The 27,886-nt window shown below is 40.6% G+C and overlaps 2 protein-coding genes across 5 annotated transcripts in view; both read left to right on the forward strand.

Moving 5' to 3' along the window:
* Positions 1-3,038: 3,038 nt before the first annotated feature.
* Positions 3,039-21,379, forward strand: ZCCHC4 (zinc finger CCHC-type containing 4). Of its 4 annotated transcripts, none has more exons than XM_044418229.1 (14): positions 3,039-3,207; positions 3,469-3,666; positions 6,368-6,486; positions 7,436-7,518; positions 8,939-9,214; positions 11,415-11,495; positions 12,478-12,550; positions 14,734-14,884; positions 15,218-15,318; positions 17,213-17,334; positions 17,511-17,586; positions 18,958-19,009; positions 19,841-19,985; positions 20,833-21,379. In XM_044418229.1, the coding sequence occupies exons 1-14, from the start codon at positions 3,054-3,056 to the stop codon at positions 20,921-20,923; spliced, it is 1,722 nt and encodes a 573-aa protein (XP_044274164.1). In that variant the 5' UTR covers positions 3,039-3,053; the 3' UTR covers positions 20,924-21,379. The 4 variants fall into 4 exon arrangements, 2 of the variants coding, with proteins under 2 accessions (XP_044274164.1, XP_044274166.1); XM_044418231.1 differs by lacking the exon at positions 3,039-3,207 and adding an exon at positions 3,235-3,381; XR_006413536.1 differs by lacking the exons at positions 18,958-19,009; positions 20,833-21,379 and adding an exon at positions 18,706-18,831 and having other exon boundaries at positions 19,841-19,961.
* A 4,213-nt stretch (positions 21,380-25,592) lies between these two features.
* Positions 25,593-27,886, forward strand: part of ANAPC4 (anaphase promoting complex subunit 4) — a 37,994-nt gene continuing 35,700 nt past the window's right edge. The window contains exon 1 of the mRNA XM_044418117.1: positions 25,593-25,685. The gene's annotated coding sequence lies outside the window, so the exon portion shown is untranslated. The remainder of the gene's footprint in view (positions 25,686-27,886) is intronic.

Genomic DNA, 27,886 nt, shown 5'->3' on the forward strand with positions numbered 1-27,886 from the left:
AAGCATTAAAAAATATTTAGTCCATGTGGATGGTAAGTTTTCACTTGAAAATTTCACTGTTGGCTTCACCCTTTAGAAAATACGAACATAATATGTATTAAGAGTTCATTGGATTGCATAGCTGTATAATCTCTGTGTGCTACTTTAAATGAAAAGTGTTAGTTTTAAAATACTTGCTTGGAGCAAAGACATGGGAACTGCTACAGGCAAGTGGGTTGATTAGTTCTTGGAAGTGAAATGCACAGAACCCCCTGAGGGCCTAGACTTTCACAAGCATGCTTCTGAAATTGGTTATAAACTGGTTACACGAGAGAGAAGTCCTCCAGAGGTCATGGGTAGGAGCTATGACTGAGGCCAAGGCTCCTAGTCTTATCAAGCTACATGGATCTATGTCTAAGATAAAACATAAAACTAATGTTAGATGGAAAGTTATAAAAAGTAAGATTTTGGCTTGGCTGAACAGAGAAATTCTTAGAGACAGAAAAGCCTCCAAACATTTCCTAATTTCTGTCTTATATGTCTGGCATACAAGTAAGATATCAGTACTAATAATTCTTTTATTCCCATTTTATAATAAATGAGAATAATTCTAGGTGAGGTCTCTATATGTGAACAATTTACTGCATAGGTGTTAAATTTATCCTGGAACATGAGGTTTACTTAGTTATAAAACTGAAAAAAAGCAAAATTTTCCAAAATTTTTCTTATTTAACGATAGTTGTGCTAAATAGAAAGCTAGTCAAGTTTTCAAACATAATTCACATCATGCAACATTTGTCTATGCTTCCATAAATTTACCTGGCGTGTCTCACTGCTACAATGTAAGGATAATACTGAACACAAAAAGATATCACACACACAAAATGTTGGGATAAGATATAGGTGAAGTAGTTTTTCCTCTTCAGTGTTCACTTTCACTATTTATTGGTTATTGAAAAAAATCAGAGACACTCTATTTCCCCATGTACTCTGATCAACAGTGATTATCAACAGTGGTGCAACAGAACTTAAGGCTGAAATCCCACACTCACTGAATGTTGTTGTTGTTGTTAGTTGCGAAGTTGTGTCCGACCCATCGCAACCCCATGGACAACATTCCTCAATGGCTTCCTGTCCTCCACCATCCCCTGTAGTCCACTTAAGCTCAAGCCGACTGCTTCCATGACTCCATCTAGCCACCTCATTCTCTGCCGTCCCCTTCTTTTGCCATCTATTACATTAAGCTCTTCTCCAGGGAGTCCTTCCTTCTCATTAGGTGGCCAAAGTATTTGAGTTTCATCTTCAGTATCTGGCCTTCTAAAGAGCAGTCAGGGCTGATCTCCTCTAGGACTGACCAGTTTGATCGCCTTGCAGTCCAAGGGACTCGCAGGAGTCTCCTCTAGCACCACAATTCAAAGGCCTCAATTCTTCAGCGCTCAGCCTTCCTTATGGTCCAACTTTCACAGCCATATATTGCAACTGGGAAAACCATAGCCTTGACTATACGCACTTTTGTTGGCAGGGTGATGTCCCTGCTTTTTAGTATGCTGTCTAGATTTGCCATAGCTTTCCTCCCAAGGAGCAAGTGTCTTTTAATTTCTTGGCTGCAGTTCCCGTCTGCTGGGATCTTGGAGCCCAGGAAAATAAAAGCCAATTTTTGTGTTCACCTCCTTCACCTCATCAAGAGGCTCTTTAGTTCCTCTTCACTTTCTGTGATTAGAGTGGTATCAGCTGCATATCTGAGGTTGTTGATATTTCTCCCCACAATCTTAATTCCAACTTTCGATTCATCTAGCCCCACCTTTCTCATGATGTGTTCTGCATGTAAGTTAAATATGCAGGGCGACAATATACAGCCTTGCCGAACTCTTTTCTCAATTTTGAACCAATCAGTGGTTCTGTGTCCAGTTCTCACTGTTGCTTCTTGATCCACTAAATTTAGTGAGACTGAAATCTGAGTACACACGTACTCCAAAAGCAGTAAAATGTATTGGGGTGGGCAAGCTTTGACCCACATGTGTTAATTTTCTGGAAGAGATAACCTTATATTTCATATTAATGCCCCAACCCCTAAATGCATTTTAAGTAAGTTCAGTGGCTTTGATGGAGTTAATGTCTTAGTAAGCTGGCTTATAATTGTATCCTTACTTTAACACGTGGCTAGGGTTTAGTTACAATTTTCAGAAAGATCCAGAAACTGGGTGTTATGTCCCATGGTTTTACAGATGAGATTAGAGACCAGTTGGTATCATAGAACAAATTTTATTGCTTGCACAAGGACCAGCACAATCTCACAAGGGTAGGATTGAGTGCCGGCCCCTCGTAGAGAGGTAGCAGAATTTTTATACCCGGTTACACACACACAAAAAAAGGAAAATCGTTTCTTGGCAGCATAAAGCAAGCTAGCATGATTTACAGAAGCGAGAGGATTTGCAGCTCTGATACAAAAAAGCGGAGCAACCTTGCAGTTTGTCTAACTTCTGATAACAGCGGTGAAGCTCTGCAGCTGGTCTATCTCCTGATAAGAGCGGGGAGGCTCTGCAGCCGGTCTATCCTTTTAAGTTTTTACCCCTTTGATGAAACTTGCCTATTGTGCTGACCCCAATACACAACTGATAGCCTCCTGCCAGGTGGGTGGGGCCCAACACTGGGGAAGGCATTTGCTGACCCCATAGTTGCTTCTGTGTTGAATGGTTTTGTTATTTTAAATTAATTTTTGTGTGTCTTGTTAACTTTTAACTTCTGTTAACCGCCCAATGAACCTCCGCTATTGGGCTGTAAAAATGAAATAAAGGAAGAAGCGGAAGTGCAACTATGAAGCCACACCCTTGAGTTTACAAATGTGAGCAGAGCTGTCACAGACAGAACATTTTAGAAAGCATTCATTCATAGGATCGCCCTAGGTCTGAGATACCTTGAGGCAGGTAACAATACTCCACTCTCCAAGTCGGTGTTTTTCGACTGTGTTGAACTACAATTCCCAGCATCCTTCAGTCCGCATGCCCTATTTCACCCTTCCACAAGCTTGCGCCTTCCAGATATGCTTGGAGTGCAACACGTAGAATTCCCAGTCAATGGCCCTGCTGGATGAGAATCCTGGGAACTGTGGTCCAAATGCTTCTGAAGGGCAGCAGGTTGAGGAAGCCTGCACTCGTTTATCTGCTGCCCGCCTACGGTCTGGAGGTTCCAAACTGAGCAGGAAGCAAGGGGCGCGGCTTGTGTTCTTCGGTATCTTCTTCGGAGATCTCACTCCGGCGATGGCTGCTGGGAAACAAACATAGAGCGAGGAAAAAGGGAGGAGATAGTCTTCTGTCAGAGTTCTGCTATGCTGTATATGGGTCAGGAGTGCTGTGTAAGGGCTCGGCAAAACATAGAGATAGATAAATATAGAGATAAATAGAAGTAAGTAGAGGTAAACATAGAGTTAAATAAAAGTATTAATTTCTATGGCTACCCGCAATCTATGTAGCGCGTTGTTCTGTTTTCCAGTACTGCTTGTCACGTGTTCTATTCGTCGGGAACTGGAAGTGTTGGTTCCACGGCGCCGGAGTGAAGCCTTAAAAACGAAGAAACCATCTCTCGTGCCCGCCTTGCGTGCGTTGGGAAGGATGGACATGGGACCGCGCACCGGGATGGCCGTGGTGCTTGATGGGAACTCCAAAACCCCTGCTCCGCATTGCCCTCATGGTGAGCTAGGGCAAGCAGTTCGGCTCGCTTTTTCATGCTTTTGCTCCCACATACGCGCTCGCTCGCTCGCTCGCTCGCTCGCTCTCTCTCTCTTGGGGTGGTTAAGCGTGGCGAAAAAACACTTAGTACTAAAACCTTTGGAAAAACAACGCTGTCGGGTAGGAGTCAGTCAAATATAAGGTTGCCTAATTCCTGTTTATTTCAGTGTGAGAGTTCGAGAGTGCACCCCTATACATACGTGCTCAGAAATAAGTTCCATTGCACGAAGTGGGACTTGCTTCCAGGTGATTATGTACAAGGTCTAAGGTTTAAGCGCATGCTGATGATTTCTACTGAACCAGTGGGGCTTAAAAGTACTTGCCTTTTGGAGGAGATAATGTGACAGGATGGCATAAGCTACGTAGTGCATTAAATCCTGCATGCCCATCTTTAACATTTTGCTTCCTTTTTCACTAACAATACAAAAAGATTCGATTTCTGGGTTGTTTGATGTGATAACTGACTCTGGAACTTCTGGTTGTTGAGGGGAAAACAAACCAAATATTTAACCCAGAGGTCCTCAAACATTTTAAACAGGGGGCCAGTTCACTGTTCCTCAGACTGTTGGGGGATGGATGTACTATAGTTTGAAAAAATATGAACGAATTCCTATGCACACTGCATATATCTTATTTGTAGTGCAAAAAACAGAAAAAACAATACAATTTTTAAGATGAAGAACACTTTTAATCAACATAAACTTATTAGTATTTCAGTGGAAGAGCCAGTGTGGTGTAGTGGTTAAGAGCATGGGACTGGGACTCAGACGATCTGGGTTCTAGTCCCTGCTCAGCCATGGGGCCAACTGGGTGACTTTGGGCCAGTCACAGACTCTCAGCCCAACCTACTCACAGGGTTGTTGTTGTGGGGATAAGATGGAGGAGGAGACTGATGTAAGCTGCCTTGAGCCCTTTGTAGGAAAAAGTCAGGATATAAATCGAAAAATAAGGAAGGAAGGAAGGGTCTGATTTTGGCTAATGAGATGGTCAATGTCCGGTTCCATATTCTCTCCTCTCTTCTGTATTTAGAGCCAACACATGCGTGCAATAGGGGGAAGAGGTGGCGCATGCGCAATTCAAGACCAGCACAGCAGCAGGAGCTAGCCAGAGCTATCAGAGAGAGTCGGCACACGCGCAGTTGAAGGGAGCTGTTACAATTTGGCGCGTGCATCGGCTCTCTGATAGTCTCCAAAACTGAAAGAGTTTCAGAGTACGCCTGTGCCAGCTCAGAGCTTTTGGACTTGTTCGGAGATCGTTTTCTCTGAATGAATCCAAAAGCTCTGAGGCGGGCCGGGGAAATGACCCTGTGGGCTGTAGTTTGAGGACCCCTGATTTAACCCAACAACAAACCATGACTTTAGGTTTGTTCTTCAACAACTTGGAAGTCTGGGTTTGGAAGCTCCATTAAACAATCCAGGTATGAAGCATTTTGGGGGGGTTTGATGGAAAGCAGGAATGAAACTTGCTTGCTGTTGTGTGGTTTCAATAACCCATGTTTTAAAAAATCCATGGATTGCTGTTACATGTGAATGGGACCAATTTGATATAGATGTTATACAGCAAGAAGCATTAAAAAATTACAAGACTGTGCAACAATCCAATTGGAATTTCAGTACAATCCAAAATACAAAGTAGACTCACATTCCAAACCAGCATTCTTCCATGTTAATGTCTGGTCTCTTACATGTTCCTGTTGGCTTTACTTCCCTCATTAAGTAGTCCAGTACTTCAGTCCCTTAAAATTTGCTCTTAACAATGGAAAGAATTTGAAATTTGAGCAGTACAGTTTCTAAAGGGTTGCATTATGATCAATGTTTACCTGAAAATTGAAGCAAAAGCACGAAATATCCCACTCATGCCTGCACCAGAAGAAAAGGGGGGAACTCATGAGCAAGAGGATGATCAATGTAACATTAAACTAAGCTTTTGTTCAAATACGCAAAACCTATTTCAGCCTGAGGGCCAAATTCCATCTTGAACAAGTTCTTGGGGATTGCTTTCCGGTGATGGTAAAAGCGAAAGGGTGGGCTTAAAAGAGCTACTTGTTTTGGCTTAAAGCTCTTATTGTCAGTTGTTAAACCTTAAGAGTGGTGTTTCAGTCTTTTGGAGCTGGAAAAAAGCTGAACAAATATTTAAAAGATTAATTGATTGGTGGTTGGCAGAAAGGATATGTGGCCAGGAGAAGGGGGTATAGCTAACTGGGGCCTGGGACCTTCAGTGGAGCCATATTTGGCCCAGGGCCTGAGGTTCTACAGCCTTTGTTTAGTGTGATGGCCAGACATAGCTAATACCTTTATTAGGACCAACCCAAACTCACAATGTCCTTTAATATGCGCAATTTTATTTTCCAATATTGTATTGCAAACTGTATAGTCTTCATAAATTTAATCTGCCTACTACTACCCACAGATCATCCTAGAAAGATTCTTAAAGGATCAAGGGGAAACTGGAAGCCTGTTCTACTTTTACCTTTGACAATTTTTCACATTTGTAGTTAAGGACCTACATTCCACTGTTGCCAAATCAACTTCCTTTGAATTATTAGCTTGAAAGTAATTTGTTACACATCTCAAAAATTGGTGTTTACTATGAATTATTGCAGGACACTGTTGTCTTCCAATTTTCCTCCCTTTTTCATTTTTTTGATTATATATATATTTAAGGCCCAACTCTACTGTTTGCAAAAATTCTTGAAGGGAAAGAAGAAGGGAGAAGATTTTATGCTTGTTCTGCTTGCAGAGAAAGAAAAGATTGTAACTTCTTTCAGTGGGAAAATGAAAAGGTAAGCTAAAAGAATAAGGATGTAGCAGTGTAAATTTATCCTTTCAATCTCAAAAGGCATGGTTGAATCTAAGCTCAGCATTTTGGTGTTGCATTGATTTTAATGGCTGATTGAAGCCCTCACTTCAATCTTTTTCTTGAAAGCAATTTCAGAATATTAAACTGTGCTGAGTCTCTGATCATAACTTTTAAAACTCTGGTGAGTAAGCAGACTGCTGAGGAATTGAATCATTCTCTCTCCTGACCCCCCACTTGAAAATGTAAGAAAAGGTTAGCAGCATGGAGCCCTCCAGATGTTGGACTATAAACCTATCATCTAACCATTGCTCATGATGGCTGAGGCTGATGGAAGTTGGAGTCCAGCAACATCTGGAGGCCCATAGATTCTCCACCCCTGACCCAAGAGCTGATTTACTGGAAAAGCATTCCTTACTGGAAAGCAACTATTCCTTGAGAATAGTTGAAAGAAACCAGCTTCTAGCTCAGTGGACAGTTATTGTACAATGCTTTGCATGTCTGTACATACATTCTCCCCTTCCCTATATTCAGTGCAGCTTGCTTTTCAGAAATTATGCATAGGATTGTAGGTTCAGAGTCTGTTGTACAGGATCACAGGAAGTAATGCTTAAAATAATCTTCATAGGATAACTACAATAAACTAGGCTGCCTTCAGATATCACACTAAATCAGTGTTCCAAAACCTGTATAAAACAGAGAAGGATCATATACCTCCTTGGGGGAAAGATAAAAGTATAATGAATTAAATAAATATGCCCCGGGGTACCCTTTCCTGATTGCAGCCTAAGTATTTGGAATTGACATTTCCATTAATGGGTACAAGATGACTAAGAAGCAGTATTTTTTCTTCCTTTTTACTCAAGGGAAGACCTGAAACATGTCTTGATTGGTTCTTGTGAACTATATTAATAATCTTCACAATTGCTTCTCAGGTATCAGAAGCTAGGCTCGCCACACGGGAAAAGTACAACCAAAGTCATCAGCCACCTTTCTCTCATACAGACAATGTGGAAAGGTATCGTTTGTGATTATATGCTTATTTTGGGTTTAAATTAATCAGAATTGTTTTATTTAACAATCGTATATGTTTTTAAGTAGCGATTTTGCTATCAACTTCATAAAGGATTGTCTAACTGAGCTGTTCACTGGTGGTGCAATATACCTGATGCTTCTCTTAAACATATTTTGACAATCTCCAGTGATTGCTTACTTTAGGGAGGTGTTCTCACAGGGATACATTTTGTACTGGAACTGTCTTCCGTGTTGACTAATATCCGCGTTCTTTTAAATTACTTAATTGTTTCATGAAAATTAACAAATGGTCATCATAAATGGATTCTTTGTGCCCTTTTGATAGCTAAAAGACTAGAATACAATGAATCAAGGTCCTGGCAATGTTTTCAGTATTTGAATGTGTGACATATAAATGACAACTTTGAGTCTGCTTTTTTTCTTTTTTCTATTTGCTAGAATGCTGTATGCATTTTATACAAATCTATGCATATATATATAAAATGAGGAAAGAAAATCTTTAATTGTAGGGGCAGTGTTCCACATATCAGGGGCTCCATTGTGGCCTTTCCATCAAGCATAGAAAGTCACAGTGTGTGCAGATGAAAAACAATGAAAATTGTAAACAGCTCTGCAGTTCTGTGCACTCTTGCTTGGAAACTGAATATTTGCATATATGGATGTATTCCCATTTTACTCAAAGCAAAGATGAATTCAAAGTTCAGTCCAAAGAGCTTCTCAAGACTGTTGTATCCAAAGGTTGTCATCAAAAATAGTATTTTGTCTGCAGATTTGGAAGATTAATCAGAAAATAGACAATTACTCTCAAATGTAGGCGTTGTAGAACACAGGGCAGAACCTCACTTCTGGGGGAGAAATGAACCCCTCTGGGATTCTCCAGAGAGCAACATTTCTTTTCTTGACCCCACCATCTTCACTCACCTATGAATCATTTGGGGTTTTCCAAGGGTTTGTGCAAGCTTTTACCATTCTGTGATGCCTCTCATAATGCTTACTTTCAGTAAGAGCTTTACAGTAAAATATGTCAGAATCTTCAGTATTTTTTTGCATTTTGGCCCCTTTGGCATTGCCCTTTGGCCTTTAACCCTGCACACCAGTGGAATGTGGCAGCTCAGGAGGTTCTTTGAAGTAGAATTTGGCCAGCAGGCTGCATCCCAAAGTGGGTTCTTCAGTATAACACCATTTTCCCCTATCTCCCATCATCCTCTGCCTGCATGACCAACATGAGCTGAATGCAGGGTCCTGCCCAAGAAGCTTATCACTGCTTTCCCCTGGTGTACCATGGTATGCATCTATAGATAGGTGGGGATGCACACCATGGTACAGTAGTGGAAAGCAAAGAATGGAGGTAAGCAAACACTGGTACAGCTCTGGTTATTCTTGACTTTGTGTTCTAATATAAGGTACAAGGAGTTTATCGTCTTGCCACAGTCAGAAAGGAAGTTTTGCAGAGAATGCCAGCAGCTGCTCCTGCCACAGGAATGGGGAAGACACTCTGGCCATCAAGTCCTCAACAGTGTGTCTTTTGCCCAGCTAAAAAAACCAAGCCAACTCCTCAGCCCTCTAGAGAATAAGAAGACAAATGCACAATATCTGTTTACTGACAGAAGTTGTCAGTTCTTGCTGGACCTTATTGTTACACAGGGATTCAAAAGGGTGCTTTGTGTTGGCACTCCAAGGTAAGTCCTCCCAATAATTTTTTTCCTAACAAAGGGATGTTGTTGGTCACTCTTAGCTTTTGTTTTTAGAAGTGTTTAAGGTACCCAGCATAGTTGAAACAGATAAGGGCACAATCCTATGCATATTTGGACAGAAGAAAGTTCCCACAGCTACTGACCAGGCCATCCTGAGAGTTGTAGTACTTCCTTTTCTGTGTAAACATGCATAGGATTGTGAGTTAAGGGCATGGTTTGTTTCTAAAGTTGAAAGTAAAGGAGAATCTTAATCTAATTAATCATTCCAGCAGCATCTAGTTAAATAATGAAAGAGTGCTTTGGGGAGGTTTGCCTGAAGAATTCAAAAAATCCACTGGAGGTATATATATTCAGTGATGGTTGTTGGTGAAGCGAAGCCTTAAAATGATGATATTATGAAACTGAAAATCAAGAAAATGTTATCAATTAATTAAGGAGTCCATTGGATATTTCTCAGCTTGGCATCAGCGGTTAACAAAGCATAGATGGCTTTAGGAGTGCACTCATGTTGAACTGAGTGTCACTCTCCAAACTCAGAGGCTTTCATCTGGTGAAGAGCAGGAGGAGTGATGGAGGCAGTCTTCACTCTGTTTATCTCATTTTGGCTAGATGAGGCTGCTTTTGGCTTTCTATCAGGAGCATCCTGGAGGCTGTAGAAGCTTCAGGATTCCTCATACCCCCACCATCCTGGTCTCTGCCATTTCGTACTCCTGTTAAATATTTTTCAGTGTTGATTGCTCAACCTCAGAGCACAGCTTGCACAGTGAGAAAGAGGGATCAGTGGTCTGATTGTAACACTGGAGTACAGTCTTGGAGCTCAGAGGCCAAACCTTCCCGTGCCCCAAATCACCACATGATGGCTAAGACACCAAAGGATGGTTCCTGAACTATCCTTGTCTTTTGCATGTGCCAGGGGAATTTATATAGAAACATAGTGCAATTTTCTGAATGCTACAAAACAAATCCTTGGATGGCATATGGGGGGTCAGACTTTTGATGAGGCTAGTTACAAAGTACCAAACAATAAAAATTTTAATTAATATTAATTAAATTAATATGCTGCCTCAAATCTAATAGTCAAATCTAATATTTTATTCATTCATAGACATAAATATATTCTTTAAAAAGAGAGACATATATAAAGTATATGTGTAAAGATAATACATATGGAGTTATCAGAATGGGGTCAATGAAAAATAACAGATGGTCTGCTCAGAATAGCAGGATTTAAAATTTCACAACTTCCTCAGTAATTGAAATATTAGGCACCTGAAATAAAATTATCAACAGAGAGGATCATCCAGGAAAAGATTATGCAATAGGGTGTATTAAAAGTTTCTGTAGCCCCTCAATAAAAATAGCTACTAAAGAGTATGTGCAGAATAAATGACACCTCTTTAAATAACAAGTCATCATGAACTAGTATGGAAGTGCTGATAGGAGGATTGCAGATTTGATCCCTGGTTTCTCCAGCTAAAAAATCTCTGCTCCCAGACCTAGGAAGAAGCTCAGCTTGAGTTCTTGAAGAGCCACTGCTACTCAAGTGTGTGACTGAGCATAAGGTAGCTTTGCATGTTCACAGTGTGGTAGAGCTAGCTAGATAATCTCCATGAGGCATCAGCTCAACCTCACCAACTTGTTCTCAAATGTTTTCATTTGTGTCCCCTTCTAGTTCTGTTCTGTTTTCAAGGATACCTCCGCCTTGCCAAATGTAAAATTGAAAATGTTCAGGTTCTGAGTACTGACAAACAGCAGCTATTTACTTGAAGCATCCTGGTAAAGGAAACATGCTTTGCAATATATGCTCTGCCTTTTTCTTCAACTTCTGACATCTCAAGGGAGGAACTGATGTCATATCTTTTGCAGTAGACCTTGGAGAAGATGGTTTGTTATTTCTTATAGGAATTGAAACATTCATAACTTGAACCTTGAGAGCTTCAGAGGTGGGCTCATCTTTGAACAGCTTCCCTGTGGATATCACTTCACTATAAAAAATTGTATGTACAAGACCCTTGTACATTCCCCACAAAGAGGTGTTATTGTGTTGGAAACTTGCCATTGGACTCACAGCTTTAGGCCTTTTGTTCTTATTTTTTGTATTAAAAGGGAGCATTCTGTACACTGACTAGCTATTGTCTGATGTTTTTGTATTGTACATTTATATGGCTTCATGTTAATTTTTAAGGCTTCATGAATTGATCAAATTGCAAGCATCTCATGAAGAGAAGACCTGTGTTAAGAGCCTCCTGTTAGATATTGATTTCAGGTAAGGTTTTTATTAAAAGTTTCATGCTTTCTGCATTAAGATTTCTCTAATCAGAAACTACTTCATCTCGAAGCTTCCAAGCTACAGTATATGATCGATCTATGTGATATTCCATGCTGTCGAGTTTTTAAAAAATGATACATTCCCAAACTATTAAGGGGACATATACACACTTTATTGTTGTTGTGTGCTGCCAAGTATTCCCCCATGTATTGTAGCTCTATGACTGAATGGCCTCCAAAATTTCCTGACCTTCAAAGTCTTGCCCGGCTTTGCAAACTCAAGGCTGTGACTTTTTTAATGGAATCCATCCATTTCATAGCTTGTCTTCCTCCTCTTCTGCCTTCAACTTTCCCTAGCATGATGGCCTTCACCAGCGAGTTCAAAGTATGACAATCGCAGTTTCATTGTTTTTGCTTCTAAGGAAAGTTCTGATTGATTTGCTCTATGGCCACTTGTTTGTCAGTCCAGGGTATCTGCAAAGCTCTCCTCCAGCACCGTGTTTTGAACATACCAATTTTCTTCTGCTCAGCTCTCTTCACTGTGCAGATTTCACACCTATACACAGTGACATGGCTTGTTACCTTAACTAACTTTCTAGCCATTCAATAATTTATGGGACTTCTCTGTTGCACTGTACTTGTGGCTGTGATGCATCTGACACCTGCTTGCTAAGCTGATGTGATGGGAAGGAGTGTCCTTCGTGATACTGTGCTTCGAAACAAGGACTAACATGCCTTGGAATAGCTTTGTGGGGCAGACTGAGGGGTGGAAGAGATCTTGGAGGTAGGGCAGCAGGCCAAAGGATAGGGCCAAGTAGGCTTCCTTCCTAAGAGAGGGATCTGAGGTAAGAATAGTTGGCAGATAAAACGTCACAGAAGAAAGGGAACTGAGGTAGTTTTACATATTGAATTAAACTAGGCAGCCAATTTGGCTGCAGAGCTCTTCTAATTTTAATGTATTGAAAATAATTATTTTACAGGTATTCTCAGTTTTATACAGAGGATGACTTCTGCCACTATAATATGTTTAACCATTATTTCTTTGCCGGAAAGGTAAGGCCAGCAAAGGGTTTTTTTAATGTTATCAGTGCTGCATATTGTGGAACATAGCACTCACAGAGCACATTCATTCATTCATTACTTTATATACTGCTCTAGGCTGAAGCTCTTGGGACAGTTCACATACAGTGTGTTTTTTAAACAATATAAAATGTGCCATTAAAACATATTAAATGTTATAAAAATTATCACTACAGAATTTAAAACCAATGTAAAAACATAAGTTGAGAAGGACCCTATTAAATCCTAATAACCAGCAGACTCCAGTAGTCGACTAAATGTCCTGCAATACAGGGTGGTCTTTACCTGATGCCAAAAAGATAGTAAAGTTAAAGTTCCTCAATGGGGAACTCATTCCATAACTGGGGGGGGGGGGGGGCACCACTGAAAAGGCTGTTCTTCTTGTGGCCACCATCCAAAACTCCCTCAGAGGTGATGGTCAGAGGAAGATCCCAGAACTTGATCTTAGTTTTTGGGTAGATGAAGGTCTGGAGAAGCATTCAGTTCCAAACCCTATAGGGCTTTATAAGTCAAACCAGCATCTTGATTTGGGACCGGAAGTATATATCGAAAGAATATAAATATATATTATAGAATTATAAATTAAAGAATTATATATTAAAGAATATAAATGTCAGGAGCAGACCCTCTACTGTGTAGGTCAGATGCCGCTTGCAGTAGTTCTCTGCCTGGTCTCCCAGCCCCCCTCCACCAGGGAAAGCACTTCTCGTTACTTCTGATAGGAGATAAGAGCACTTTCCTGCCAGGAAGAGAACATGGCCCTGGGGAGAAAACTGCTGACTGATTCAGTCTTGCTTATTTCTGAAGTGTTTCTGTCTTACTTTTGTGTTAGAAATGCAGCATTCCTTCCTGCTTTACTTCAGTAGGCTTAACCTTAGAGAATTTGGCCACACCGACAGATAGAATGCAGCTTCCCACAGTTTGGCATTCAGTCCTTGGACTGAAAAAAATCCCCACTTTAGCTTAGAGACCAGATAGCTTTTCTTGGGAGTAAAGGGATCTTCAGGAGTTCTGAAGGCAGTGTTTTACTTATGAGCCCAGCGTGGCATTTCATTTTTAATAGAGAAATAAATGTGCAAATCAGTGTGAAGAATTAAAGAGAATTGTGATTTTTCCCATTTTTCTGAGACATTTTTAGATCAGATATTTCAAATTAGCCCCTTTCAAACTGAGATGTAATATATTTGGGATTCATTTGGTTTACCTGCTTCATTCATTTGGTTTGCAGATCTTATAGGAACTATTTCCTTTGCAATTTCAAGCTTTCCTATGTAACTCTCAAGGGAATAAACATCTTTCCTTGTACACATGTCTGAAGATCTAAGCATTGCAGAGAATAATCAGTTAAGGGCATGTTTTGCCAGAAGAAATTCTTACAGCTCTCAGCATCCTTCCAGCCAGCCATTCTGGCTGGAGCATGCTGGGAATTATAAGAGTTATTTACTGCCTACAGATGCATAGAATGGCACCTTAAGTCACTTGTGGAAAGCACAATTGTAGATAGTAGTTTTATATGTGATCTTTGCTGCTTTAACTTCAAACATATTTCACAATTACCAAATGACTTTGCAAGTTACTTCTAGAAGTTTTAGTTTTTCAATATTTTAAAAGACTCAAGATACAATTTTGATTCAAAGAATTCCTCAGCCTCACTTGCTTCCTGTTTGCATTGGGGTTGGGCCTTTTGTTTAGGGTGGCTAACTAGGCATTCCCAAACAAGAGGGAATGCATAATGAAAAAAGAGCATTGGTTTGCATAAAATGTGCCTAGATTAATTTATATGTATGGCTGCAGACTGTTACCAGGTAACCAATGTGCTGGCTCAGATATACCAACAGTTGATGGGCAGCTTCAAGACCCCTCACACTCACTTATAGAGCTTTAGCTTATAGCCAGGCTTGCAATTGACAGGCCTTCTAAGAAAAGAGACTTAGAATAGAGGCTTTTGAAGCACAGGAATGTTAAGTAGGACATACGGCCCCGTGCCATATGGCCAACTGCTTTTGAATCTGAGAGGAGTTCGTGAAAACTTATGATGTGATATGTTCCTAAAAGAAATGGTTCAAAATTCCCATTGGGCATTTCTGAGTGCCACATATTCCAATAATAGCCCAGAAAGTGCAATGGAGATGGAAGTTTCCCTTGATCTCTTGCAGGGTGCTTATGATGTGTGTCAGAAATTCTTGCAGCAAGACAAAGGCAAAGATGTCATCATGGTGGCTGATCCACCATTTGGAGGCTTGGTTGAAGCATTGGCTTTTAGTTTCAAAAAGCTGATTGCAATGTGGAGGCAAACAGGAGAGGCAGGTAACTATTTCAGCGGTGGTTTGTTTTGAAACTATTTGATTTTAGGAAATGACTGCAACTTTTATGGCTGTATGTCAATTTAATACAATTGCATGTGATTTCAATTAGATAATAGAACCCAGCAGTGCAGACTATATTTACAGTGAGCTGAAAGTTTTAATTGGTAGGTTTATCAGTAAAAACTTTAGCTGAAGACTGAATAGGTGACACCCATTACAAAGGTGTTTGTGAGGGAAGCTAGTTGCTATGCTTTTGTGCTGCTTGTAAACATTTTAATACCTATTCCTTTTTTTGAGTTATAAAATGTAAATATATGTTTCTTTTGCCTCTTAGATTTGGCCAGTAAAACATTACCCATACTTTGGATATTTCCATACTTCTTTGAGTCCCGCATTCTTGAATTTTTTCCTAATTTCTGCATGTTGGATTATCAGGTATGGGCAAAGATATGGCAATGTGAAGCAGAAAAAATTACATACAATATCATGAACATTTGTTTGAGATTTCCAGCTCACTGGTATTCAGAAATGTCCTGGTAGGATCTCTGAATATAGTTAGTCATAGAATCATCTATTTGACTTCTAAATAATCTCCTGAATCTCTTCCCTCCCTCTCATTCAATTAAATTTCTTAAGGCATATCAAAACTCACTGAGCTGACATTTTGTCCCCACAATAAATCTCTGCATGTTTGGACATACACCCCCTTTTTATTTCTATCACACCCATGGTCTCAGCTGCTACAGTGTAAACCAAGATTTACCAGTTTGGTAATTAGAAAGTCTTGATGCAGTAACCACAATCATGTTAAATTAGCATGGACAATCAATGAAGGAATGTAGTCACTAAGCATATGCCTTACAAAGTTCATTAGCAAAAGCCAAACTGCCTTGATAGCTTTTGTTTTGTTGAGCTGGAGGTGGGAAGAAGTGAGCTGGAGCGTCAACTCTCAGCCCTTAGGTAGCCCATTGGCAGATTCTGTTGCTACTGGGGATAAACCTATACATAATATTTTCAGTGAATTTTAGTCATTCTAAATAAGCCGTAACAAACATGGTGTAGGTCAAAATTTGTCCAAATTTTGAGTGGTTGTGGGAGTATGCCATCATTCAAAATATGGCAATTATGTTACCTGTGGGATTTGGAGATCACTGGAGAGCCAGTGTGGTGTAGTGGTTAAGAGTGTGGGACTGGAACTCAGGTGATCTGGGTTCTAGTCTCTGCTCAGCCACAGAGCCAACTAGGTGGCTTTGGGCCAGTCACAGATTCTCAGCCCAAGCTACTTTACAGGGTTTTTGTAGGGATGAGATTGAGAGCAGCAGGAAGGGATTGATGCAAGACACTTCGAGTTTGTGCAAGAAAGAAGGTGGAATATAAATCAAATAAGTAAATAGAATCTTGGACATCATCAAGTTCCTGCTTGGTATTTAACTTTTGCTTGCTAATCTGGAGGTACTAAGAGGCTACTACCATATTTGTACTCTGAAGTAACATTTGAACCAGGCAAAGGGCTCATTAATATGAGATTAAATCATTAATAGTAAGATTTTTTCATCTGTAATTAAAAGTCAAAATTGAAAATTTGCTTCTAAGTACAGTCTACTTTTCAATAACAGTGTTAGTCTACTAATTTATTTTATATTTGCTGGGATCTAAAGAAGCTTGTGCAAAGTGCTCCCTTTTCTGACTGCAGCTTCTCACATGCAATGGAAGTTGCTTTAGAGGATATCTCTGAAACTACACATCCTTGTTCTTGTGATGCTTTTGGGGATTTCCAAGAATCTAGCAGAAGACTATATGAATCCATTCATGGATTGAGATAAGAAATAGTTGGCTTGATACATTTGGTAAAATCCAATATAAGTTTATTGGATTTTAGACCTACTGAAACTCATGGAACTTATGTTAATCATGACTAACTTAAATCCCATTCATTTCAGTGGGTCCATTCTATGTAAAACTTAAATTGGATTTTATCTGCCTTGTGTAAAACGAAAAGAATATGCATGTATTGGTCTCTTATCCCTGAGGATATTTATATGTGTACTGAGGTAGGAATGTCTAAAAATTGTAGCTGTAGATAGAAAAGAGATGGGAAATTTACACAAGGCTTTCTTTCAATAATTTTAATTTCAACTGTATGTATTGGATTTCATTATAATTGAGCCCCTGTGTTTTATGATGTGACCTTTTTTCCATTGTAAATTGCCCCAGATAACTGTTAGGTGGAGGGTGTAGCCATAAATATCTAAATAAATGAAATACCAGGGATTTGGAAGTCTTTTAATTCCCTCCCAGCTTCCACTCTGCCCCTTGCTTTATTTTATAGGTGGACTATGACAATCATGCCCTGTATAAGCATGGGAAGACAGGTCGCAAACAATCTCCTGTCCGTATTTTTACCAATCTTGCACCACACTTAATAGTGCTTCCTGCAGAAGAAGGATACAGGTAATGTTTTTGTTCAGCTGAGTAAACCTTTAGAACACGTATTTTAAAATTTGTTTTTCATAAAACGGGCATTGATATGTCTGACTGAGACATCACTTTACTCAGTTTTAACAATGCATTGTGAAATAAACCCAGAGCAAGCTAATAATTTTGACTGGTTTCTTCCTGAATAACAGGTTCTGTGCTCTCTGCCAGCGATATGTCAGCTTAAACAACCAGCATTGTGAAATCTGCAATTCATGCACATCCAAAGTGAGTGAGTTTAGGATAATTTTAGCAAGAGCTGGTCCTTAATCTAGATTTAGTACAGATAACTTCAGCTGTGAATGAATGCTGTCAAGATGGGTTGGAAAGAGAGGAAAAATTAAAGGGGATTTGAGGTGATGAGGTTGGGACTGGGAACTAAAGATGTAATCCTATACCCACTATGGAACTAAGCCCCACTGAAATCAGTGGAATGTAAAGTAAACATACATAAAATTGGGCTGTGAATATCTATATTAAACTGTCATTACAGTATCTATACTGCTGGATTCAGCAAGATTCTGCAGAAAGTGGAAAGAGAGGAGGAGGAAGTCTCATAGAAAAAGAGATAATGAGAGAAGAGGTGGCAGGCTGCAACATGCCCCGTGTTCTCCCCTGTCCCACCTCCCCAAACCAGTGGCTATTAATGAACATGTGCTAGCTTTGGCTTCCAGGATAGTCCTTTTGGCCAAGAGGATGGCATACATGTGGGGGCAAGAAGGATGGAGAGAGACTAATTGGCCCTGCTACCTACCTACCTACCTACCTACCTACCTGTCTATGTAAAATTTAGAGTAGGAGTGGCAACTGATAGCCCTCCAAATGCTTTGGCCTACAATTCCCATAATCCCACAGCCCAGGCTATATTGGCTCAGTCTCATGGGCATTGTAGATCAAAACATCTGGAGGGCCACAAGTTTTCCACCCTGGTTTGTTATTGGAAGAAACCTCGACACCGTGGCTTACCTATATGACACTGCTGCTCCCAAATATTCAGGACTAGCCACTCTGGAAGCAGCGTTCACAGATAGGCCTGTATTTCCGTAAGAGAAACTGATGATCAATTTTTGTCTTTATTATATAGTATGGCAATGTTCCCCAATCTGGTGCTCTTCAGACATTTTGGACTCAAAATTCCCATCCGCTCCAGACAGCATGGCCAATAGTTTGTAGTCTAAAACTTCTGGGGGGCAGGGTGTCAGGTTGGGGCAGCCTGCTTTTTGCTGTAGCATAGTATTTTTTATCACTGGCAAAAGGAGAGGTCTCCTCACTTTATATAGTGAAGAAGTGATTTTCCCCTCCAGTCAAGTAAGATAGAGCATGTTTCTCCAAACTGCTGTCTTCCAGATCTTTTGTACTATGACTCTTGGCATTTCGGATCGTAGGCCATGCCTGGTTTGAGCTGATGAGTTCAAGTCTAAAACATTTGGAGGGTACCATGCTGAGGAGGGCTGTGACAGAAGTTTCAGTAAGGTGTGCAAATTAAAAATAGCTTTTGGACTTAAAGCAGGGATTCTATATAGTAATAGCTAATGACTAGATAGTTAATGACTTTTCAAAAAGAATTGTTTTAAAATCTGAACACATTTTTTCACATAGGATGGGAGACAATGGATACATTGTAATCTTTGCAAAAAGTGTGTAAAATCCTGTAAGTATTTTCATCCTATTTTTACTACTATCAGGACAAAATGTGTTCAGCCACAATATGGATGTGAAAAACCCATCACTGTAAGAACAGATTTAGACTTAAGGTGGGATTCCTTATCTGATCAAGGATCCATGTTACAAGTTTTGCTTCCTACATATGCCTTAGATATGCTAATAGGCCTGTCCTCTTTGTATTGCCGCTACACCTATTCTCTTGCCCTAATATGCCTCTAATAAACTGCCTAGGTGATTCCCCCACCCTCTCCAAACTGTGTATGTAACTGATAAGTTATAAAAAGCATCCCGTACAGACTCCATCTTTGTAGTCCCTTTGGGAGCTACTGTCATTCTGCATGTATTTCCTGTATGTCTGAATAAACTGTGCATGTTCTTTTGATTGTACACCCCTAGCATACCTGCTTTCTTGGGTTTCGCTTGTCACTATACAATTTGCAGTCAGGGGAGATTAAGCTCCACTACTATGGGCATTTCAAGTTTCCATGTTTCAGTACTTGGCAAACCAGCTTCTATGCTAGTCACATAACAAGTTCTACAAATGAGAGATCTTGACTACTTCTTTGACATGGAGCAGCCCAGTTCCTGGTGATTTTGATCGCCTGTTGTTTCCTAGGCTGGCCAGAGATAGGAACAGAAGCCCTCTCCTATGGTCCTTGGATATACTGTTAACATTTTCTTCCAGGTGCCATGTGTAAAAACACTGTGTTTTTGAAATGGTTCCCATAGCCTCTGGCATTCTCGCCAGATAGAACAATTTATAAATTGTCAGTGTTAACCTGTTCAGAACTCTGAATTGCTTATTTTTTATTTGCAGCATGGATTCATTGCAGCATTTGTGATCACTGTGCTCTTCCAAGTCACTCCTGTAAGAATGCTGATGTGGGATGCTTTATTTGTGGAGCAAGAGACCATAAACGCAGTGCTTGTCCTAATATGCTTGGGGCTAGGAGAAGTTACCAGTAAGTCTGTAATGTGAATGCATTTGCTTGTTTACCTCCCAAGAACAAGCAGATATGTATCCTTCTGATGAAAAACAGAGAGGCTAGATTTCCCAGATGGGTGCTGGAACTCTTGAAGGATACTGTAAATATTTGAAGTGCTTTGCTGTTTCCAAAGTAAACACTGCATATTCTTTTTTGTGATTAAATGTCATAAAGTACTGTTGATTTGCAAAGGTTTGCTGAAAACAGAAAAAAAGGGAAAAAATCCACCATATTGCACAAACTGTTATGCTTATTTTGGCTTCTGTATAGCAATTTTGTAATTCAGATCCACAACATCTATGTAAATATGCATTATAAAGCAATAATTCAGGTTAGTACTTTAGCATGTGGAATATTATGCACAATGAATTGCAGTTACTAATGTGATATAATGTAATACAATCAAAAAGATCCATTTTGCAAAACTCCACATACCTTTGTTCTAAAATATGAATATGCAATGTCAGCACGCATGAAAATGGAATAATAATGATAATATAATGAGATAGGTTCCACACATCTGCTCTTAACAGTCAAGAAAAGATGGAAACTCTTCTTGGTAGCTGATACTTTTATAAAAGTGAATGTGCTATGCTAGAGCAATTATTGGTGGTACTGCAGCAATTCTGCAGTTCCAATTGCTTTCAGAACCACAGAATGAGGTTCAAAAGGTATTATCACCTTTCTATAAGGTGATAATCATATACTTTCTATATGATTTTATCTTTTAGATTCTAGACCTGTTAACTATTTGTACAATTCATCTTTCCTATTTTCTAGATTTAAGAAAACAGTCATTTGTGTTACATGTCTTGTTTTGCAGAAGTACCAAAAAGGCAAAGCAAAAGAAGAAGAAGGTAAAAGCAAATGCCATGAATAAAACAGATGGGAAGAGGTCAAGAAATACAAGGTGAAGAAAGAGCAACAAACAGAAAAGGTTGCTCAGTCTCAAAATGCACACCATCCAGTGTTCTCCGGATACTTATCTAGGTATTGATGGGTTTGACCATATTGGAGACTTATCTTTTTGCAACATTTGGGTTCAACAAAACAAGTCAGCCAAACTCCTGCTGAATGTATGAGGAAAGGCAGTCGATATTACAAACTGCGATGCACTGCAGAAGAATGCAAAACTAATATAATTTAGTTTTATAAATGTTAGTGTGTGTGTGTGTGTGTGTGCTTTTTTGTTTTAATAACTTCATAGTATTTCTTGTACTTAGAAGATTTTGAAAACTGCGCCCATCTTGTCCTAGAAAATGCATTACAAAGCAATCAGTAAGGGAGGAGGATGAATGTAAAGAACTGCACAGAAAGGGCACAACAGTAAAATAACAGGACAAATATGCATTGTCACAGCTTGAACCAGATCTAATGGCCTCCACTTCATAGATTATGACAAATGCAGAGCAAGGAAGAAAGGGAGTGAGGTAGGGAACAGCAGCCTAAAGTGAAGGATGTTTCCATAAGGGATCCAGAGTATATGTTTTGCATCAATTAAATTATTCCTAGAGAAGTCCCTGAGGCTGCATAAATGTAAACATGAGTTGTGTGAATGGACGGGCTGTGATGGCTCACAAATTGGTGTCATGAAAACTATCCATGGTGCTGAATTCCATCCCCGGAATAGATGTACCACCATGGAAAACCATGGATAACCATGGATAGTTCCTATAAATGCAATATATTGGTGGTGGTGGTGATGCTAGCTATAGCATTCGGAATAAAAGCTGAAATGGAAAAGTTGCTCCACTAACACAGAAATCAGCAGGCTTCCCTGGGCAAGGCAGACACTGTCAGCATTTTCTTCTGGAAGAGAAGGAAGTCAGTCTCGGAACATGAATGTGCACATTGTAAGCATTCCATGCCAGGGCTCCAATAGATTTCCTACGTGAAGCTTAAAACTAGTTTGCTGGTCCCTTGCCAGTGATTCCTTTAAGCCCCTTGGACAACATACCTAAGAATTTTATTTTCTGCCAACTGGATATATCACATGCTGCAAGAGTTGGAAAAAAACTCATGTTTCAAGGACATGGCAAGATTATTCTTCACCTGGATCATATTCCAACACCTGTCATTGCTGGTTGAGCAAGCTACCACCTGAAGGAGCAAAGAAGCACATCTGCCAATGACAGCTGCCACCCATGTGCCTTATGTCGCTCTTTGAGTACCCCCTCAGAGCAAGTACTCCAGAAGGCAGGCTCATTGCAGAGCTGTGTCAACTGGTGAAAGTGGCTGCCACAGCTTTTCAGATGCCTCACTCTGGGTAAACAGAGGACTGGGCAGCTATGTGGTAGAAAGCTGCCCTGGGAGATCACCCTGGGATGCCTCTCTAGCCAGGCAATCTTTGTGGAGCTTCTTCAGCAGAGCCAGAACCAAGCATTTGAGTCTCAGCAGCTGCTTGATGAGCCATGATGGTTGCCTCTGCCTCTGACACAGCTCTCAGAACCCATCCAGCCCCATGCTGTCTTGCTCTAACAGAGTTTTAAAGAGTGTGCCAGAGGGCAGGGAACTTCTCCAGATCCAGTCAGAGTGAGCAGAAGATGGGCAGCTGTTCTGGAGAGCCTGCCCATCAGACAGCTCTCTCTCTGAGGAGTCATCAGAGCAAAACAGGGTGTGTGGCTGTTTCAGAGAGCCTTGCTACTTCCTCTCCCGTTGTGGTATTTGCCAACGTGGGCAAGCAGGATAGGCCAGACTCCAGAGCATCCATTAATGCCATTACCTTGCTTCAGTGACATGCCAACAAAGAGCCTTTCTGATGAGGCTGTATGTGTACAATTTGCAGTTCCCATAGCACCTTATGGGAGAACTGGCCCTGTCTGTCATCCTCATGGTGGGTTTTCTATGGCACTGCAGTAAGACTAAACAACATAAGAGTTGTTGTTATTATTATTATTATTAGAACATTTCTATGCCGCCCCTTGCCTAAGCCTCAGGGCGGCTTACAACACAATAAACTACAATACAAAAATAACAATATAAAATTAAAATTAATAATATAAATAAAAAATATAAACGATATAAAAGAAGTTAGAAAAGAAAAGAAAAAAGTCGCCCTGGCCAGATAAATAAGTAAATATTGTTAACAATTAAAATGATGTTTGAAGTAAATATTGTTAACAATTAAAATGACGTTTGAGTTCAAGTTTCTTGTCCTAGATTTGGAACTGTAACATGATGATAGATAGAGAATACTTTTAATTCATGACTTCAACTGAGATTTTCAAGGCATCTGGGACTCCTTTGCAATTTGAGATGCTTGGTGGGAATAAAACTGGCTGTGCAGTGTGCGTCTGCAGTTGGGAAGAAGGGTTAAACATCATCTTCCAGTACATTATTTCTTTGTTTCAAGTTGCATGTACCCAAATTCCCTTTGCAACAGAAAGGATGTAGTGGTTAAGGTTTATGAGCTCAGCTTTCTAGGTTAATATTCTATGCAAGCCCCTGTGAGCACATGATATGGTAGAGAGTAGGTGAGAAGGGACACCGCCCCACAAATTCAGTGAACTATCAATCACCTGCCAGTGTTTTATGAATGGTGGTGGCCAGTAAGGTAATTATCATGGTCTGTAGTTTTTGTTCCCTCTGACCTAATGATTTACAATTACAGCATAAAAGCTTCTACCACTTATGGAACACACCTTCCCGACCATGTACATGTGAATACATGTTTGGGGCTAATGTAAGTTAAACAATTAATGGAAAGTGAGGACAAAGTCTGGTCTGTATCTGCAGAAAGATTAGGTAACAAGTTCCTGAACTGAGAAAGGGGACTGTAGTTAAAAAAAAAAGGGGGGGGGATACTGTTTTTGAATTCTCTCCATGTTAAAAAAATAAAATAAAACTAAGTTCTAAACTAGTGCATGGGAGGTGGGAGGTCAAGTGTGGCCTGCTCTCTGCTGATGCTTTTCTGCTTGTGCATGGTTTTCAAAACTATTATTTAGAGGCACACATGTTCTACCTCTTCTGCATTCCTTTACTCTTAATGTTGCATGTGTTGACTAGGCCATAAACCAAGGGCAGAGGAACAAAGAAACCAGCTGACCATCCACTGAGAGAGCCTTATTTAACTCTTGTCTTCTGTAATCCCAGAAAGTATCTTCCTTTGGGTTGTGTTTAAAGCCAGGCTGACTTCTGGATGGCACCAGTGTGTAAAATTCATGTGGAGGTTAATTTCACAGTTACTAGTTATTTATGAACATCCTCTAACAGTACTTGCAAGCTATTCTGAATTAACAATGTATAAAATTCCTTTTTTATGCTGCAGAATTCTACACGTTCTCTAAGATTCCTTAGAGACCATGGCTATTGCATGGGTAAATTACAAAACTGCAATCAGATTATGCTGAAGTATGCATGTTGGTCAAGGCTTGTTGGAGATTATGCATATTGCCTGGGGAATGTGTGGTTGGGGAATGAACATATATGCACATTCTCCATGAGCCATGAATGTGTGGCTGGTGTCCACATTAACCATTTAACTTATATTAGCCTTAGCATATACACTTGGAACTCAGGCTAACACAGTATGCTTCTGATGAAGTTGGCCGTAGTCCATGAAAGTTTATGCCATAATAAATTTAGTCTTTATGGGAGCAAAAAACTTTTTTTTTCCAGCAACAGACATTACAGTGAGCCTCTGCAAATGGTCAAATGGTGTCATGTTACTAGTACAAGCTTCTGCCTCTTGTGGAAATCCTATTTTTAGCCGTCCACAGTTGTCAAACTCAGTACTTTGATTCTGCTTGTGCCAACTGTGCTAGTTCTGATCACAACTATGCAAACTCTAGAAGAACACCAACTTTGTATTTTTTTTTCCTGGCATAATGTTGGATATAACTCACAAGTAGCACCACCTGTGCAAGCAACGTCTAATTTACAAAAGTTGTAATTAGTTATGCAACCAATTGCAAAACAGCTTGTGCAATAACTTGTGCAATAACTTACACAAGCAAGATCAAAGTACTGCATCTGGCACTTGCAGAATATAAAAATAGGTCAAAAACATCCTGTGATAGCACTGGATACAATCATTAATTCTAGAGGGCCATCATGTTAAGCCTTCCATAAGCCTAACGCCTTCCAGTTAAAATTACTACTTTTCCACTCCTACGCTGCCAGTATGCATCTGATGCAGCACTGCACGTCTACTGAAGCGTCGGCAGCCTTCGCTTCCAATTTCCTGGCTGCGCGGAGTTTCAGCAAAATGACCTTAACCCGCAGTTTTATCAATGAAAGCAAAAACAGCCGGAATGATGTTTGACTACACTGCATTCATTTCACTTAGGATATGTATAAACCACTCTTCATCAATTGTATCTTTGGGTCACTGACTACACTTAAGAGGAATCCCCTTTAACAGTATCATCGCCCATTACCGCGCGTTCCTTTGTTACAATGATTCAGCATATATGGGGTGTGCGGCTGAGGGGGTATGCGCTCAGCGGGTTCATAAGGATCGTTTCCAAGGAAGCCTCCCGAAGCCTTCGGCGCCCACCCGCAGCAAGCCGCTCGCCCCAAAACTCCCTTTTCACGTCGGCGTCACTCCCCTTCTCTCGGGAAAGGGAAGTGCTCCGGGTTGCCGCTTCCGGAAGCAAGCCCGAGAAGGAAGCGGAGCCAGTTGGAGGCGGGTCTCGTCGTGCTGCAGGAGGGAGCCGGCGCGCTCCGCGGAAGCGGGTAGGAGTCGCGTTTCTCGCTAGTCCCTTGGCGGGGCAAGGAGAGGCGTTTGCTGAAGTGGAGAGCCGCGTAGCGGCGCCTACCGCAGGAGCGAGGAGCAGGAGAGCGCCGCCCGCCTCTTTCCTGGCGGAGACTGAGTGCCGTTATCGGCTCACTCGATGGCGGGCTCCAGCGGAGACTGCTGGGCTAGCGTGGGGAGGCTGCAGCGATGGCAGAGCTCCACTTGTTGAATCGCGGGCATCTGATTGCTACCTCACTTCTCCCCAAAAAGAGGTGGCTATCGGAAAGGAAGAGAGTGAGCAGTGAGAGGAGTCCCCCCCACGCCCCATTTGCTTCCCTGATATTTTGTGCTTTTCTCAGATGCATGACAGGCAAAGTCTCTCAGGTGCTGCTATTCCTGGCCTTGAAACCGCGCTCTTTTGTACACTCGGCCAGTGGTGAAAACGTCCAGAGGCTGTGCGGAAGGAGTTCTCTTCTTTTTTAATTAAAGTGCACTAGAAATGTAGGGTGACATTTAAAATATCATTGCAAACATAAGAATATAGTGAAGGCAAATGCACTATATCTAGTCTGGCTGCTAGTCTGGACAGGGGAGGCCCCAAAAGGAACATTTGTTGCAGCTCTCTCCAAGGTGTTGGCCAGAAGCATCCTTCAGTCATTTGCAGCCATTTAGGGCAAGGCTGGCCAATTGAGATGCTCCAGACTCTTTGGATTGCAGGCCGCAGCAGCCCTCAGGCTGATGGGAGTTGTGGGCTGAAAAAATCTCTGAAAGGCTGCATATTTCTCAACCCTGATTTACTGGGTCTTTCAAAGTGCTAGATCAACCTTCCCCAACTTGATGTCCCCCAGATGCTTTAGACGGCAACTTCCCGCAATCCAAGCCAAGAAGGCCATTGCATAGGAATTATGGGATTGTAGTCCAAAACATCTGAAGGGGGAATAGGTTAGGGGAAGGCCATACTAGATGCATTCATAGTGAATGGCACAGACTAATGACATCATGAGTGTCATCATCTGAATCTCCTGTCATGTGGTTAATAAAGTAGCACATGCTTTGAAGCACTGCTTGGCCATTGGTGGACACATACTCTGTCAAAGACAAGATCATGAATATCTACCTCTAGCCAATCCCAGCAAACTGCAGTGAAATTAGTTTCCCATATTTGGACAACTCACTGGGGTATGAGCAACCTCTTGAACTAATGTACAATGGGTTCTCATGTCTTGTGACTCCAGTCATTAAGTTCTATAGACCCAAATCTCAAAGTTAGTTCTTTGGAAAAAGAAACACAGGTGGGATATCCATATAATATTATGTTGCATCTGGTGATAGATTAAGCCCATAGTTGGAGTTTTTCATGTGTGGGTTTTAAATTAGAATTATGTAACTTGACTGCTACAGCATCTAACCAGAACAAGCCCAGAAACACTGGACTTGCTAGAACAAAACCTAAATTGTTGGGAACTCAAATTTTCTTCACCATTATGACTTTGTAACTCTTCTCACATTTTGGGGAACTAATCATGACTTGAAGCATTCTTAAATGTCTAGCAGTAAGGAGACATTAGATCAATAATTTCAAGGGATGAAATAACTATGTGGGAACTTACAGAGAAGGTTATACAGCCACCTGCATTACTTCATTATTTCCAGCCTTTTACATCTCTGCTCTTTCTAAACAAGTGTTCTTATTCCCTAGTTTTTACAAATCTCTTTGAAGGAGTGAAGACTGGATAACAACACAGAAACACCTTGTCTCAGATTCTAGAAGGGATTTGTTCAATGTTTTGATTTTTCTTTCTGAAAAAGCAAAAACAGTCATAGGAAAAAGGGGGTATTTTCCCCCTTTGTTCTGGATAGTAGGTTCTGTTTTTTCACATATCTAGCTAAAAGTATGTGTGCAAGCTCCTTCCCCTCTACAAAGTCACCACGAGACCTTTGTGCATTGAATGTGAAGCCTTATCAGTGTTTTAACTTGCATGGGAAGCTTTCAAGCATGTCTAGCTTAATGTTCATAGAAACTCTTTTCCATCATGAGGCAGTCTCAAAAGAAAAGCCTTCTCTCATGCAAAGTTATTGTGGATGTGCATGCCCCTGGCCCTTACACAGTTTTAGCCCACCTTGTTCAGGCAAAAGCCATAGCGTGAACAGCACTTTTATGTTATAAAAATTGAAATGGGGACTCAAGGCATTTTTAGTG

This window comes from Varanus komodoensis, unplaced genomic scaffold (assembly GCF_004798865.1).
Source record: "Varanus komodoensis strain SLA01 unplaced genomic scaffold, ASM479886v1 scaffold9, whole genome shotgun sequence".
Taxonomy (NCBI): domain Eukaryota; kingdom Metazoa; phylum Chordata; class Lepidosauria; order Squamata; family Varanidae; genus Varanus; species Varanus komodoensis.

Excerpts from the sequence above, each read along its gene's own strand:
- ZCCHC4 (XM_044418229.1), top strand. The coding sequence starts at position 3,054 with ATGGCCCTGCTGGATGAGAATCCTGGGAACTGTGGTCCAAATGCTTCT. Across the intron at positions 15,319-17,212 it reads TCTGCATGTTGGATTATCAG|GTGGACTATGACAATCATGC; the intron begins GTATGGGCAAAG and ends TTTATTTTATAG. Across the intron at positions 17,335-17,510 it reads CCTGCAGAAGAAGGATACAG|GTTCTGTGCTCTCTGCCAGC; the intron begins GTAATGTTTTTG and ends CCTGAATAACAG.